The sequence below is a fragment of the Lactuca virosa genome, chromosome 1 (genome assembly GCF_052849685.1).
Source record: "Lactuca virosa cultivar CGN04683 chromosome 1, Lactuca_virosa_CGN04683_v6, whole genome shotgun sequence".
Classification (NCBI taxonomy): domain Eukaryota; kingdom Viridiplantae; phylum Streptophyta; class Magnoliopsida; order Asterales; family Asteraceae; genus Lactuca; species Lactuca virosa.
In genome coordinates, this window is record NC_136426.1 from 281869970 (window position 1) to 281887187 (window position 17218).

A 17218-nucleotide genomic window follows, 5' to 3' on the forward strand; every position below is an offset into this window, starting at 1 on the left:
AGAAAAACAAGGATAGAAGATATGAAGCTTTTTATGCAAACTACCGACCATCTTTTGGGGATATGACCTCTAGATGGTTTTGAAGATGAAAGAGAAAACCATAAAAAAGTATTTACAAATAGTTTTGATATCCTAATTTGTTTTATTATTTTTTTGAATATGTATTTTTTTTTTAATTTCAATTATGTTCTTTTCTATTTCCAAGTAATGAATATTAGAATTTTTATTAATTTTTTGTTTAGTAACTATTTTATTTTATTTAATATAAATTATTTATTAACAATCAGTTTTTTAATTTAAAATAATTTTATTGGGAAAAAAATGATGTGGAAGGAAATGTAACAATAACGTAGGTTTTGAAAAGCGGAAAAAAAATGAAATGGTGTTGAATTGGTATATAAAAACTTAATGGTGAAAGGTAAACACACCCTCCTGCGGAAAATCCTAATTTAGGAAACAATGAGTATTGTACGTATGACAAAACATGCATAATTTCTTGTCTTGAATAATACGAATAAATGATTATTTATAATTAAACTAAAGGAGTACTATAATATTTTTTTTCAAAAGAGAACTTCTAACGAATGATTCGAGCCAACTTTCATGCACCAATTAATTCCTGTTACAAATATGCGGCTTTTCTTCATGCCACGGAGTCACTGCAGACGAGCCTCCGTTGTTATGGAGGCCGAGTAATGTCAGGATTTGTATATGAATCAATAGGTTATCTATTATATCTTTCAAATGTTTTACAAAATCACCACAACCTAAGTGATTTTATCTTTGTCGACTTCTTATAGGAATTCCGAATTTAAAACTAATTATTTTGACAACGTACACTCCTTAATGGCCTCTTATTCCTCACTTTATCATTATGAATGATTTTAGCAATCCAACATGATGGCGGAAATTTTGGATCTCAAAATTGCAATCGCAATAACATAAAAATAGGTGTTATAAGAATTCACAAATGTATCGAGTATTTATTGATATAGACGTATACTTTGACTTGAATTGCTTACATATTTTTTTATTACAAATTGATATAAAACTTCAATTAGATACCATTAAAATAACAATTAGAGCGACTTTTACATATAATGACGCCAATTTCAAATACCAATGACAGATCTTGTCTCTTTATGACCAAATATCTTGCACTAGTAAATGGTCGTGGGATTGTTCTTAACGCATATGCGGTTATTGATACATATGAAAAAAAAAAAAAAAAAAAATCTAGATAATTTGGCAAAATGACAGCATCTCCTTGTCATTCTCGAATATTTCCATGTCTTCTTTATCCAAAACCACTAGCGCCTCGATACCATCTCCATCCGGAGTATCCGTCAACAGGAAACCAATCCTATCTGCGGATCTAACTGCTATAGATGCACCCATAGGCTTTCCCCACCCGAAATCCACCTTGTTATAAGGGAGCCCACATAAACTGGAACACCAATACGATCTCTGGGTAACATCCTCTATATCTTCGTTTCCAAGCTTTAACTTCAACGTTTTAAAGTTCTCAGCAGCATGTTCCACACTTGGAATACCTTCAAGTTGGGACTTTTCTTTCTTCATCTCCTCCACCATTACATTTAATGAAGTTTCACTTGCCTGCCTCGTCGGTATCATCATGATCCCCACGAAATTTCCCACCATTGTTTGGGGCAGCTTTTCCACAAATTTGTTACGTATATCCACCGGCATAAACAAGTAAGACGGCTTAAAGCAACCTGATTTTGTGGTGGCTGCTGCCACAGCGGTTTTATACAGTAGAGAGGTCAATACTTCAACCCGTGTAGGGTTTTTAATAAGTGATGTAGATCCAGCTAACGTCAAGGCGTTGACTTTGTTCTTGATATCGCTTAATTTTGTGTTAGGGAAAACGAATTTCTTTGTGACACGATTGGCATAGCCTTGACTGATAACCTGAGCTTCTGAAAGAATAGAACTTATACTCGGGGAATGAAGGAAATGAGGGTTAAGGGGTTGTACCTCTTTGTGCTCAGTTGAACCATAACGTGTAACCGAAGCCCAATGACTTATAAATGACACTAAAGTGCAGCCATCACCAATTTTGTGTGACATAGACAATCCCACAATGACTCCACCACAAGCAAAGTGATTGAGTTTAACCCCAATAAGACTCTTACTATGAGGAGAGTTGTCACAAAACAGACCATCGGCAAAAAGTTGCTCTACAGTTTCATCTTGTTCACTAATACAATGCTGGAACGTTTCCAATTGGCTATCATTTTTGGCTTCAACAAATACAACTCCCTCATCGTTACAATCAACATAAGGTGTTGTGGGAGTTTGTAACCTTCCTGCGAAGGGGTAGTATCGTGCTAGGCTCTGTGACAACGATTTCTTCATGTTCTGGGCTTTATCATGAGCAGATAAATTGATGTTGTCATTGTTTGAGTAGTAGAGAATCAGTGGCATGTACGTGTGTTGGGCTAATTTATCAATTGAGGAAAGATTATAAGTGTGGAGATGAGAAGGGTGGGTTACACAGGAAGGCTTAATTGTTTCTCGAGAGATAATGGTGTGAAGTTGCCTTCTTCCTAATCGTAGGAGCTTCCCTATCATCCTGGGTTAATGGCTTCGTCAAACACCAAGGTAACACTTTGTTTTAGCGTTGAATCATTATATAAATGTACCTGGTGACATGGTCAAGAGTGCCACCCCATTCTTTCAAATGAATGGAAACTGTATATATTTTAAATTTTAACCGTTATGGCAACTTGCTTTCCCATGCATTACAGATCGATTAGCTTCCCATTTGACTTTCTTGATAGGTTCACATGGTGCAATTTGTAGTGTTAATTACGGCTCTTGGAATCAGTTCCCCAGCTGCCTTTCTTGATTAATTAATTGACTTGGTGCAAATTGCAATATGGTGATCAAGATCCCTTGGTAAGGTAAGCAGGAAAATCAACCTATATAATATATAATAAAAGAATTGAAATCCGTTGGTATATGGAGCTAGTAGAATTGAATTAACATAACAGAACATAACAGAACTATTCATAACAGAACAAAATTAGACTGAACTAAAAATATTATATACTACGGATGAAAGTGGGTACAATCCGGGCCCGGATGACCCGGACCCGGAAAACCAGAAACCGGTTAACATTATTTAGTAGGACCGGAGACCGGACGGTTATAAAGGTATCGTTTCGGGTAAAGTGGCTCTAGAACCGGTAAACCCAAAATATCAAAGTGGGTAGTTTGGAGTCTAAAACTAAGGCCAAACATTAAACTACATTTTTACAAAATAATCAGCCCGAACAAACTTATAACGAAGTGGTTATGACGGTTTAAAGCGAACTAAAAATTCAGCACAATGCAGTAGCAGGAACAAAACAGATTTGATATGGCATGTTTAGAGGGCTGTAAGGTACTCAATACATATGCAAATATAATGTTTCTTGAGTCTACAAATAAGGTCAAACAGTTATCTACAATTTTAAAAAAATATCAGCCCGAACGAACTTATAACGAAGCAGATATAACAGTTTAAAGTTGAGTAAAATTTCAGGAACAATACAGTGACAACAACAAAACAGATTTCTTATCTCATGCTTAGAGGACCGTAATTCACTCGATACATGTGCAAATAAGGTGTTTTTGGAGTCTACAACTAAGGCCAAACTTAAAAAAACATCTGCCTGAACGAACTTATAACGAAGCGGATATGACAGTTTAAGTTGAACTAAAAATTCACCAGAATTCCTTTATATTCTTGTTTTTATGGAACTAATCTTTCACTTCATGATGTTACCAAAAGAATACAAGTTCAAAAAACATGATTCCCGCTTTACCCGATTCCGATTCTTGTACCCGGTTCCGGTTCTTTACCCGTTTCCGCTTCTTTTACCTGGTTTACCCGGACCCAATATCCCCATGCCCGGAATACCCGAAACCCGGATAATGCTATTATTAAAACCAAAAACCCAGACCGATTTAGTATATTTCGGTTCAACCGGTTCCGGTTTCGGTCCGATTCTAGTTCTTGTCCGGTTTTCCAGTTCTAAATCTCATCCCTATTATGTACCCAACATTTGGTTTGACTAGTACAAGACAGGAAAAAACATTAAATTTACATAATTATCCTTTGTATATTATTATTATTGTTATTATTATTATTATTATCTCCAAAGCATTAAACCCTTGCGGAGCTGTATACATCCACCGCCTCTTTATCTTCTTCCACTATACGATTTCCTTGCCTTTCAGCCACCGCCTCTCAAACAATCAAATATCTGAATGTGATATGATAATAACCATATTTGTAGTCTTCAAATTAAAACAATTGATTATCCAATTGTATTTTTCAATGAGCATTTCCGAGTCGTTGTAAATTATAAAATATTGCATTTCTTATATATACAATAAGTTGCAGCTTTTCTTTTTCCTGTAAAAAGTGAGAAACAAAAAGTTTGAAGGAAATTTTCGTGTACAGAGACCACGATCGTTTGTTATATTAGTTTTAAATTATTATCAGTCGTCTTTCTTAATTATATAAACTTATTAGTGTTATTCTGAATTTTTCTTATGAATCGTTGTTTTTGGAGTCGTTAATTGAGACGTTGCCAACAATAAAACTGATAAATACGCAGAGTGTGTTTATGTCATTATAAGTTTGTTCAATCTCGTTCCACCCTGTTGGGTGGGACTAAAATTTTAGCATTTAGTCCCATTGACTTAGTTAATAACTAATTTTAGTTTTGTCCCATCCATACCAAACGTTTGTTAAAAAAACTTTGTTATGTTCTGTCCAGTTCAGTTCCACTTACCAAACGGTAGCTTAGAGTACCAAAATGTTAGTTGGCTAGGATAACTCCTTGATATGCTTGTGTAGTTTATGCATGTTGATAAGAGAGTTGGCAGGTCGGCGTTAGAGCCGAGGACTTTGTGTGGATGCATTGTATATATAATGGCATATGTGGTATACTGGGAAACTCTCTAAGCTTTACGCTTACAATTATGGATTAAATGTTTTTGCAGGTTGTTCGTGAGATGAGCTCGGTGGAATTATACACACGCATCGAAGATATTTGTTTTGGCAGTTTTGAAATTTAACTTTGATATGTATGGTTTTAGCCAAACGAATGTTACCTAATGATTTATGAGATAAAGGTTTTAAATGGCTAATTTATTTAGAAAACGAAAAAAAATCTTTGTAATTGTTGGGACATTACAAGGGTGAATCAGAGCATTGGTTTGATGGATTCAGGCATAGTTTATGGTGTGTCTGAACCCCAACTGTGGACTGGGTGATTTTGTAAAAAATATTGTGAAAGAGAATGCTTTTATTCAATAAAACGGCTTTCCAAAAAGATTTTTATAACAACTGGAGGATGTGATGCATACATTCGGTCGGAGCTCAGGAAGTAAGTAATTCCAGTATACCCGTATGATCTCGTATTTGTGTTATGAATTGTTATGCATGCTAGAATATAGGCTGTAGATTTGCTCAAGAATTGCATGATATAATTGTCTGACATTTAAGATGCATTATATCCTATAGAATTGTTGGTGCGTGCTACATGAAGTTTTGATTGATAATGTTAATTGCTTCGTGTATGTTTTTAGAGTTGTACACGATTAAGATTATACATGCTTAGAATGACTGATTTATCCTTATTTTATATTCCTTGTTTGGTTGTGGGCGTAGGGTAGAATATATTATTCAAAAGTTTATTTGATCATGTTTTGTGTATCACATGCATGCACGATCAAACCAACGATGGTGGTAGAGATTTCTAGCTATATGGGAGCACGTGGGAATGGAAGAATGTGAGAGGGAGAGTTTAGGAAGTGTACCATTATGCATATGGCAAGACATATGCATTTGTGTGAGGAGTTTAGTGGAATGTTGCGAAGTGACTTGGAGTCTTCGAATAGTCCTCGGAACAAGTATGGATACGTGTGGAAGGTAGTATTGATCCCATACTACTGAAAGTACAAGATCCTTTTTCAAGAATACCGAGGAACTGTAGGTAGGTATGCATATTGTGGGATTGCACTGTGAAATGGTTTTGATAAGTTCCCATTATCTTTCTATTTCAGGATGACGACCTTCCATGTTGGGGATGCAAGTCTGAGTGAGAAGAATCTCCACGACATCATATATGAGGATATTTCGAGGTTCATGAGAGAGGCTTTGCATGGTTTGATCAACTCAGTCAGGGATGAGTTGATTTTTGTGATAGATAAGCGCCTTAGGGTTCTTCAGGTTGATTTGGAGGTCGGTCAACTCATGATTCAGGAGGTTTCCTTCTGGGAATTTCATGCTTGTGGAGCTCCTCGTTTCATTGGAGGAAAGGAGCCTATAATCAGTATGCATTGGATTGCTGACGTGGAGAGTGCCATTTATGCCAGATTTTGTCCGATGGAGGCCAACGTTAGATTTATGACATGTATTATGCACGAAAAAGCTAGGGATTGGTAGTGCGAGGTTGTTCAGGGCTTCGAACCTGATGCGGTTGAGTCTACATCATTGGAGGATTTTGTCACCAGATTCAAGAGAGAGTTTGTGTCGGTGGCTGAAATTTAACAATTAACTCAGGAGTATTTGACGCTAGATCAAACCACATAAATGGTTGTCGAGATCACCGAAATGTTCAGAGAAAGAACACGTATTTGCCCTTAGTATGCAGCAACGAAGGATATGACATAGGATCGTTACCATGACATGTTGAGATTCGAGAATCTATGAACATTTCAGATCATCAAACTCTTTCCCGTTTAGTGGAGACAGTAAGGGACAAGGAGCTGGAGTTGGAGATCCAACAACCGATGCGGCAGCAGGACCAGGTTCACGCAGCAATGTCAGCAACCAAGAAGACTCGGGTGGCAGGATTCAGTCAGGAGAGCGAGAGACTCACGAATCTAGTATCAAGTGCGGTCGGACTCATTGGGGTATTTGTAATGTCCGTGTTTCTGGACTAAGCATTAAAGACGATGTAATAGTCTAGGTCAACTATTGTAACGTGTTTTGAAGTAATAAGAATGAAAATGAATTATGTGAATTTATGTGTTTTATACTTAATTATTATGATTTAATAAATTAAGGATAAAAATAAGCGTCGAAAGTAAAATGTTAGATAAACCTGATATCTATGAATAAAGTTGTAGTGGTCGAAACAAGGATTCTGGAGATATAAAGAATACCGAAATCCGAGTTATAACGAAGAAGTTATGACATGTCGAAGTTTAACGACAGAACTGACACGACATTGTGTGACGTAAAAAGTTAATTTACGTTAAAGTGCTTTTTAGCCTTAGCGATACAAACTAAAGTCGTAGCGTTCATTAAACCGAGAGCGTGCATAAAAAGAATGTCCAAATCTGACTTCGTATGAGGAAGTTATGATTTTTCTAAGTTTCGGCTTACCAGTATGCAGCCCGGAACTCGAATTTTAGATCGAGTGATTTTTATCAGAAACAACCTAAACGAGAATCGAAGATCTTGTTGATACTAGTTTAACGGTAAAAAGACAGATGAAAACGGACGTCGGATGAAGAAGTTATGAATTTTTAACGGACTTTTTTTGTCCCGGCCTGTTAAAAATTTAACTTTAAAAATGAAGTCAAAATTAGCCGACGGAGTCTAAACGAAAGTTGTAGAGTATATCTCACCTAGGCATGGATTTAAAGAATGTCAAAAATGGAGCTCGTATGCGAAAGATATGGTATTTTGAAGTTCTGGGCACAAACTTCGAGGCTGGTCCGAAGGAGTACCCCCAGCGTACATAAAGATTACGTCGCTTTTCCTTTGCATTCGACACGTAACTCACACAGTTGACACGTCCGGATCCACGTATCATGGTATGCCCATTGTACCGAAGTACACCCAGCGTAGTGGCTCGCAAGGCAGTATGCCCCGCGTATCGAAGAATTACGCCCAGCGTAATGCCAGGCTTCGGTTAGTATAAATAGAAAGTGAGGCTTCCCGATTTTGTTTACAAAATTTTACACTCTAAACTCCCAAACTATCCTAACACCCCCCGAAGCCTCGTGAACACCCTTAACACCCGAAGCAAGCCCGGAGTCCCGAAGTCTCCAAGAAAAAGAGTTTTTCGAGCCAAAACTCTGCCCGCGTGAAACCCGGTTTTTGAGAAAACATCCCGGTTTCATCGAAAAATATTATTTTAAGGGACGAAGTGTTGTCCAACCGCCGTATTATCAGGTAAGTTTATAGTCACATTCATCTTACATATAGATATGAAGTATTTTATATAAAATACGTGCTATATGTATATATGTTGTTTGTTTATTTGAGATAGATGTTGAATGAATGTTTTATACATGTTTAGAATGATTTAAATTGTATATATGTAATTTTTTTATCTACAAATATGTTGGGTGTAACATGGGTAGATGAAATAGTTGATGTATGATGAAATAAAATGATGCGAGGTCTCGATGTTGACGATGTTCCAGTCATCTAGCAGAATATTGATGCCGACCACAAACTTTTATAGACAGTCTAGTGGAACATCAACACGCTCGTAACCTATAGGTGTTTTTGAACTATGTATTCATTAGGTGATTTTGAACTATGTGTTCATCAGGTATTTTTGAACTATGTGTTCATCCCATAGGTATCATGTACAAAGTTCTTCTTTTTTACACTATTGCATGTCAGGGTACGGGAGCGTACGGGATTACTTTATTAGTATTTCCCTATACTTTTTATTTTGAAGAGCTTTGGAGTCTTCGTTTCCTTTATGAAGTGATCGGACGAGCTTCATGTGTCAGCGTTTCCTTTTACGAAGTAATTGAGGGAACTTCGTAGACTGCCTAATAAAGTGAGTCGGTAATAGACCACTAGTAGGTATGTCTAGTGTTATATTGTCAGATAGGGTGAGTCTGAGCGTAACATACCGCATGGTGTCAGACCACTGCTAGGTACAGTTATCTAGATAACTACCCCTGACTTAACTGTCTTGTGGTTTTTACGAACGGAGTTTCGTGGTGAAACTTATTCCATTCCCCTCATGTGATGTCTTTATTGATCATCGTTTGCTGCCAGGGAATTTCCAAAGCAGCGTCGTCAGTTTGTTGTTCATATTGATCATTTAGCCTAGATCTCGTAAGATCCTTGTATAGGATCAGTACGTGGGGATCGACGGGATGTGATAGATTGTTTTAGACATATGATATATCCGTGTTAATAATAATAGTGGTTTTGCAGGTTTGAGATATACATGATTATCACATTGTGGGGAACTAGGTGTTGATTAGGTATTTTTGAACTGAGTGTTCACTAGGTGTTTTTGAACTAGGTGTTCATTAAGTATTTTCGAATGGAGTGTTCACCAAGTATTTTAATTTAAGTGTTCACCAGTTGTAATCTAAATATCCCGGCAGCTGCGCCTAATGGATAATATTGGCAGCCGTGCCTAATAGATACAACATAATCCTGACAGCTACGCCTAAAGGATAACATTGACAGCTGTGCCTAGTAGAGAACATTGGCAACTGTGCTATTGGCTACGATGGACTTTGTGCCTATTCCTTAGGACAATCCTTTGGAATGAATGAATGAATGTTAAAAGATTCTTAGGGTGGAACCATAAGGAACTGCAGAAGTATCCTTTAAGCAGTGTTGTTACCCCGATGATGATCCTTAAGCTTGGTCCCTTTTATTAGATGTTTAGGGAAATAAAGTGAGGATAACGGCAATGGGTAATCAGGGTTATTGTTGGTTGATGAAATTAATAAATTTATTGTTGATTGATGAAAATTAATAAATTTATTTATTGTGGGTTGAAAACCCTATATGCTCACCAGGCTCCCAAGCCTGACCCACTTGAGTTTTCTATATTATAGGTACTGGAACAAGAGCATAGTTGGACGATGATGAGGGATTTTGGATTATAGACCAATAGATGTAAATAACCATTGTAAGGCCTATATTGTATTGTTTAGGCTTTTGGTCTGTATCAATGTGGACATCCCGAGTTTTGTAATGAAATGAAAGATACATTTCTTTAAAAAAATGCTTTGATAAATTTTTATCATGTTTTGTTTTGGGGACAAATTCCGCAACACCTTTTGAAATATTACTCTGATTTTATTTTAAAAAGCATAAACGAAATCGGTATTTTCTGACCGTGAAAAATGGGGATGTCACAGTTGGTATCAGAGCATTAGTTTAAGCGAACTAGGAATTTGTAGAATTTCTAGACTTAAACTTAGAATGCTAAGTGATGATCGTGAGATGAGTCTCTACCATATTTTAGACACGAGCACTAGTATATTTTAGGGAAGATGCCTAAAATGCTTTTATGTGCTAAATGTTATATGTTTGCCATATATGATGTTATTTGTTCGGATCTATGGTCTGTTGCCGACCGGATCTGGAAACCTTATGTGTTCAGGATTCTAAGCGTACGACTACGATATTAGAACTACCATGTAAACGTTTCAGAGTGATAAGGGGAATTCTAAAATTCTATCGTGAATAAAGATCTAAATTCGCCTAATTTGGTGTATAGATCATAATGGCAAGCACCTGAAGTGGAGCTGGAAATGCGAATAGGTATCAGCAACCTCAACCCCAAGTGATTGATCAGGTGCCTATAGTAGAAGCTGCACCAGAACCAATTACAATGGCTGGAGTACAAGCCATGATTCAGGCTATGATGACCGAACAAAGGGAAGAGATGAGACAACTATTGCTGAATAATAGGGATGAACCCTCAATGCCTGACGAACAACATGAATTAAATGACAGTCAGTCAGAGGAAGGAAATTACAGTAGATCCGTTGGTCAAGCTGAACCACTTCTCGTTATGAGGAATAACCAAGAGGACGGAGTCAAGAGAAATGGATGCAAGTATAAAGACTTTATGACTTGCAAGTCCTCAACTTTCACTGGAAAGGAAGATCCCGTTGGAGTAATGGATAAGATCTCGGAAATTGAATTAGCCTTCATGACATGTGGTTGCCAAGGCAAGTTACAAACCAGATTTGCAGTGCGTCAGTTCAGAGGTGGCGTTGTTCGCTGACGGAACACTCTGGGGAAGACCCTAAGCCATAATGAGCCACTACAACTGACTTGGGCAGAGTTCTTGTTGCATTTCAAGCGCAAGTACTGTTCGGCGAAAAATCTACTTGAGCTATAGAACTAATTTCTGGTATTGAAGAAGGGAAGCATGTCCATCGATGAATACACCAATAACTTCACATACAAAATGGAGTTTGCTTTGCGTATTGTCCCAGACGAGTTGACAAAAATAGAAAGGTATGCAAAGGGACTTCTGTGGTAGTACGCGTTGCCAGTACGTCAGACACTTACTCTGGGTGCAGCTATCTGGGCTGCCAAGTCTGTTGAAGAGATGATCAAGGGAAGAGCTGTCAGCAAGGTTGAAGTTGGTGAGAAAAGGAAGTTCGATGGATCATCAAAATCCAACAACAAGAGCAAGTCTGGTTCAAAGTTCGAAGGAGGAGGTGAAGCAAGATGGTGCGATAAGTGCAAGAAGAAACATGTAGGAAAATGTGTCGCGGAGGTGATATGTTTCAAATGTGGAAAGTATGGGCACTGCGCCAATGAATGTACATTCAATAAAAGGGTGTGTTATGAATGTAATGAAGAAGGGAACTACAAGCAAGACTGCCCAAAGAGGAAAGGAGCTACAAAGCTAACCGTACCTTCGAAACCAAAGGCCAAAGTGTTCCTGATGATCCTTAATGAAGCAGGCGAGGATGCAAGGGATCACGAGTAAGGACTATATGTTCCAAAATCAAGATAAAACGCAGCCACACAGATAGTATTCGGTGGTGTAGCCTATAAGAGGCATAGTATAGATTAAACTTGAATATCGGTGTAATCGTTTCAAGAATTAATATAAAACCTGGTTTTGTTTTCTGGTGTGTTAAGTTGTTATGTGATTTTCTTGTATGGTGACTCCGATAAACTGCGAGTAAGATATGTTACGTGATTTAGGGAAAGTTAAGTCCAAGGTTTATTGGACCATTTAAAGTTCTTTAGAGGATTGGGAACCAAGCTTATAAGCTAGAACTACCAGAAGAACTAGATGATATTTATAACACTTTCCACGTATGTTATTTGAGAAAGTTCACGGGAGAAGTTCGCAACATAATTCCAATTTCTGAGTTAAGAATGGATGAAATCAAGAGGTTAATTGAAGAACTAGAGCCAATTGTTGACCGTAAGACTAAGAAATTGCGACGCAATATGGTCGATTTACTGCTTGTGCGATGGAAACATACGAATGGGCTAAATCTCACCTGGGAAACAGAGAATGACATGATGAGTCGCTATCCGCATTTGTTTGCTGATGTATGATTCCGGGGACGGAATCATCTTAAGGGGGGGAGAATTGTAACGCCCGTGTTTCTGGGCTAAGCATTAAAGACGATGTAACAATCTAGGTCAACTATTGTAACGCGTTTTGAAGTAATAAGAATGAATTATGTGAATTTATGTGTTTTATACTTAATTATTATGATTTAATAAATTAAGGATAAAAATAAGCGTCGAAAGTAAAATGCTAGATAAACCCGTTATCTATGAATAAAGTTGTAGTGGTCGAAACAAGGATTCCGGAGATATAAAGAATACCGAAATCCGAGTTATAACGAAGAAGTAATGACCAGTCGAAGTTTCGCGACAGAACCGACACGACGCTATGTGATGTAAAAAGTGAATTTACGATAAAGTTATTTGTAGCCTTAGCGATCCAAACAAAAGTCGTAGTGTTCGTTAAAATGAGAGTGTGCATAAAAAGAATGTCCAAATCTGACTTCATATGAGGAAGTTATGATTTTTCTAAGTTTCGGCTTAGGAGTATGCAGCCCGAAACTCGAATTTTAGAGCGAGTGATTTTTAGCCAAAACAACCTAAACGAGAATCGAAGATCTTGTTTATAGTAGCTCAACGTTAAAAAGACAGACGAAAATGGACGTCGGATGACGAAGTTATGAATTTTTAACGGACTTTTCCAGTCCCGGCTTGTTAAAAATATAACTTTAAAAATAAAGTCAAAATTAGCCGATAGAGTCTAAACGAAAGTTGTAGAGTATAATCTCTCCTACGCGTGGATACAAAGAACGTAAAAAACAGAGCTAATATGAGAAAGATGTGATTTTTGAAGTTCTGGGCACAAAGTTCGAGGCTGGTCCAAAGGAGTACGCCCAACGTACATAAAGATTACACCCAGCGTACTTCACACGTATTCGATCCGGAGTCATCCACGTCGCCTTTCATTCGCATATGACACATAGCTTGCACAATTGACATGTCCGGAGCCACATATCACGGTAGGCCCAACGTAGTGGCTCGCAAGGCAGTACGCCATACGTACCGAAGAATAACGCCCAACGTAATGCCAGGCTTCGGTTACAATAAATAGAAAGCGAGGCTTCCCGATTTTGTTTACAAAATTTTTCTCTCTAAACTCTCTCAAACTATACTAACACCCCCCGAAGCTTCGTGAACACCCCTAACACCCGAAGCAAGCCCAAAGTCCTGAAGTCTCCAAGAAAAAGAGTTTTTCGAGTCAAAACTCTGCCCGCATGAAGCCCGGGTTTTGAGAAAACATCATAGTTTCATCGAAAAAGATTGTTTTAAGGGACGAAGTGTTGTCTAACCTCCGTCTTATCAAGTGAGTGTATAGTCACCTTCATCTTACACATAGATATGAAGTATTTTATATAAAATACATGCTATGTGTATATATGTTGTTTGTTTATTTGAGATGGATGTTGAATGAATGTTTTATACATGTTTAGAACGATTTAAACCATATATATGTAATTTTTTTTTATCAACAAATATGTTTGGTATGACATGGGAAGATGAAATAGTTGATGTATGATGAAATAAAATGATGAGAGGTCTCGATGTTGACGATGTTCCAGTCATCTAGCAGAATATAGATGTCGACCACAGACTTTTCTAGATAGTCTAGTGGAACATTAGCAGACTCGTAACCTGTAGGTGTTTCTGAACTATGTGTTCATTAGGTGATTTTGAACTATGTGTTCATCAGGTATTTTTGAACTATGTGTTCATCCGATAGGCATCATGTACAATGTTCTTCTTTTTGACACTATTATGTGTCGGGGTACGGGAGCGTACGGGAGTACTTTATTAGTATTTCCATATACTTTTTATTTTGAAGAGCTTTGAAGTCTTCGTTTCTTTTATGAAGTGATCGGACGAGCTTCATGTGTCAGCGTTTCCATTCACGAAGTAATTGAGGGAACTTCATAGACTGCCCAATAAAGTGAGTCGGTAATAGACCACTAGTAGGTATGTATGGTGTTATATTGCCGGATAGGGTGAGTGTGGGGGTAAAATACCCCATGGTGTCAGACCACTATTAGGCATAATTATCTAGATAACTACCCCTTACTTAACTGTCTTGTGGTTTTTACGAACGGAGGTTCGTAGTGAAACTTATTTCATTCCCCTCATTTGTTGTCTTTATTGATCCTTATTTGCTGCCATGGAATTTCCAAAGCACTATCGTCAGTTTGTTGTTCATATTGATCCTTTAGGCTAGATCTCGTAAAATCATTGTATAGGATCAGTACGTGGGAATCGACGGGATGGGATAGATTGTTTTAGATATAGGATATATATGTGTTAATAATAATAGTGGTTTTGCAGGTTTGAGATATATATTACTATCACATTGTGGGGAACTAGCTGTTCATTAGGTATTTTTGAACTGAGTGTTCACTAGGTGTTTTTGAACCAGGTGTTCATTAAGTATTTTCGAACGGAGTGTTCCCCAAGTATTTTAATTTAAGTGTTCACCAGATGTAATCTAAATATCTTGGCTGCTGTGCCTAATGGATAATATTGGCAGTTGTGCCTAATAGATACAACATAATCCTGGCAGTTGCGCCTAAAGGATAACATTGGCAGTTGTGCCTAATAGAGAAGATTGTCAGCTGTGCTATTGGCAACGATGGACTTGGTGCCTATTTCTTAGGAAAATCCTTTGGAATGAATGAATGAATGTTAAAAGATTCTTATGGTGGAACCATAAGGAACTGCATAAGTATCCCTTAAGCAGTGTTGTTACCCCGATGATGATCCTTAAGCTAGGTCCCTTTTATTAGATGTTTAGGGACATAAAGTGAGGATAACGAGAACGGGTAATCGGGGTTATTGTTGGTTGATGAAATTAATAAATTTATTGTTGATTGATGAAAATTAATTAATTTATTTATTGTGGGTTGAAAACCCTATATGCTCACCAAGCTCCCAAGCCTGACCCGCTCAGTTTTCTATATTACAGGTAGTGGAACAAGAGCATAGTTGGACGATGATGAGGGATTTTGGATTATAGGCTAGTAGATGTAAATAACCGTTGTAAGGCCTATATTGTATTCTTTATGCTTTTGGTATGTATCCATGTGGACATCCCGAGTTTTGTAATGAAATGAAAAATACATTTCTTTAAGAAATGGTTTGATAAATTTTTATCATATTTTGTTTTGAGGACAAATTCCGCAACACCTTTTGAAAGATTACTCTGATTTTATGTTAAAAAGTATAATCAAAATCGGTCTTTTCTGGCCGTGAAAAATGGGGATGTCACAAGTTACATATTTGACAGACTGGGAGAGTTGGGTGTCGAAGTCTCGAGGAAGTTGGGTATTGACTGGGTTCTTCAATCACTTCCTAAGCCATATAGCGGGTTCTTTATGGACTACTATATAGGAGATCACGATATGACCCTTATTGATCTAACATATTTGCTTTTTGCTGCTGAATCAACAATGATTTGGCGCACTGGTTAAGCAAATTTGATTGGAAGATCTACTCCCAAACTTCCATGGACATTGACAATGGAAACATTGGAAGTCCATAAAAGCTTTCTCTTCCCAATGGAAAAGAATCGGCCATGGTCAAGTCAATTGACCAAATGGTAAAGAGAAAGGCTAAGTCTGGGATAGTCCCATGTTCCATTCCCAAAGAGTCCATATGTTTCTGTTGCCAAAAGAAGGGGCATTGGTTGCAAAGCTGCCATATTTACTTGAAAGATCCAAGGATCGTAAAGTCAGAGTGTATGACTCTGCTTCAAGTAAGTCCACTATCTAACTCTGGTAAGTTCCTATTTGGAGATTCTTAATACATGATGTGACTAGGTCGCATTTTGATGTTTTGTAGGATCGAAAAGAGAGGAAGCTTAAAGGAAGAGTAAGCTAATTCTGATCGTGAAGAGATGGATTTTGATCGCATGGTTTGATGATCTGAATTTTGAGCTACTGCTTCAGAGTTATGATAGATTGCTTAGGAATAGATAACAACATAATTTTCATTTGTATTTGCATTGTAATGACTAGTTTTCCGCACTTTTTAAATAAATAATTTTTTTTTGATTTTTGTCTTATTTTAAGTTTCCTTACAATGGCATTTGTGAAAATTGTTGTTTATATGTTTCCATTGATTGCAATATTGGAAAATGGATTTGATTCTGTAATTCGTGGCAGTATCAAAATTTACCAAATAAGGAAAGATTCTCACCACCCAAGTTTCAGCTGGAAAGAAACTTGGAATCATTCGACTGGTATTGTATGATGAATGAGAATTTTCATCTTTGGCAAATTAAGACTAATTCCTTGATCAGATGTATATGTGAGTCAAGTGAAGGACTAAGGATCGAGTACACATTCTTGTGCGCTACTTAGGTCCACCACAAAGAGCGATAAACACTATTCGTCATGATTTACTAAAGTTTAGTAAATATGGTTATGCTTACAGGTTTAAGTATAATTCTAGATCATTGGGAAAGTTTTAATGTATGACAGGACGAATAAGAAGAATCAAATTAGGCAGAAAGATAAAAGTTTCTCCAATCCGAAAAGATGGGAGAGTACTTCAGTATCGTGTTTTGTGCTCATATTAGTGATTATGGAACCATATCACAATTGATCCTCTAAGGACATCTTAGTTCATTGGTTTGGCTAAGAAGAGGAATTAGGAATTGTTGAAATGGTTAAATCAATTAAGGTGAATAATACTTCGTTCCAAAATCGAGTCTTAGAGTCACACTCCAAGATTGAGTGACATAATCTGAAGAAGGTTTATAACACTCATCAAATGTAGAGTAAAATGTTTCTTACTCTTGTACATTTGAAATTGGTAAGTTGTGATGTCTCGGGTAGGACAGAGACCAACTAAGACCAATTGTGTGAAGTGTTTGTCTTAATA

General features: G+C 37.2%; 1 protein-coding gene across 1 annotated transcript; it reads right to left on the reverse strand.

Moving 5' to 3' along the window:
• Positions 1 to 1046: 1046 nt before the first annotated feature.
• On the reverse strand, positions 1047 to 2702 carry LOC145166824 (akuammiline synthase 1-like). The gene has a single exon (XM_079085864.1). It carries the CDS (start codon positions 2593 to 2595, stop codon positions 1237 to 1239), a length of 1359 nt encoding a protein of 452 aa, XP_078941990.1. The 5' UTR covers positions 2596 to 2702; the 3' UTR covers positions 1047 to 1236.
• Between the last annotated feature and the right edge of the window lie 14516 nt (positions 2703 to 17218).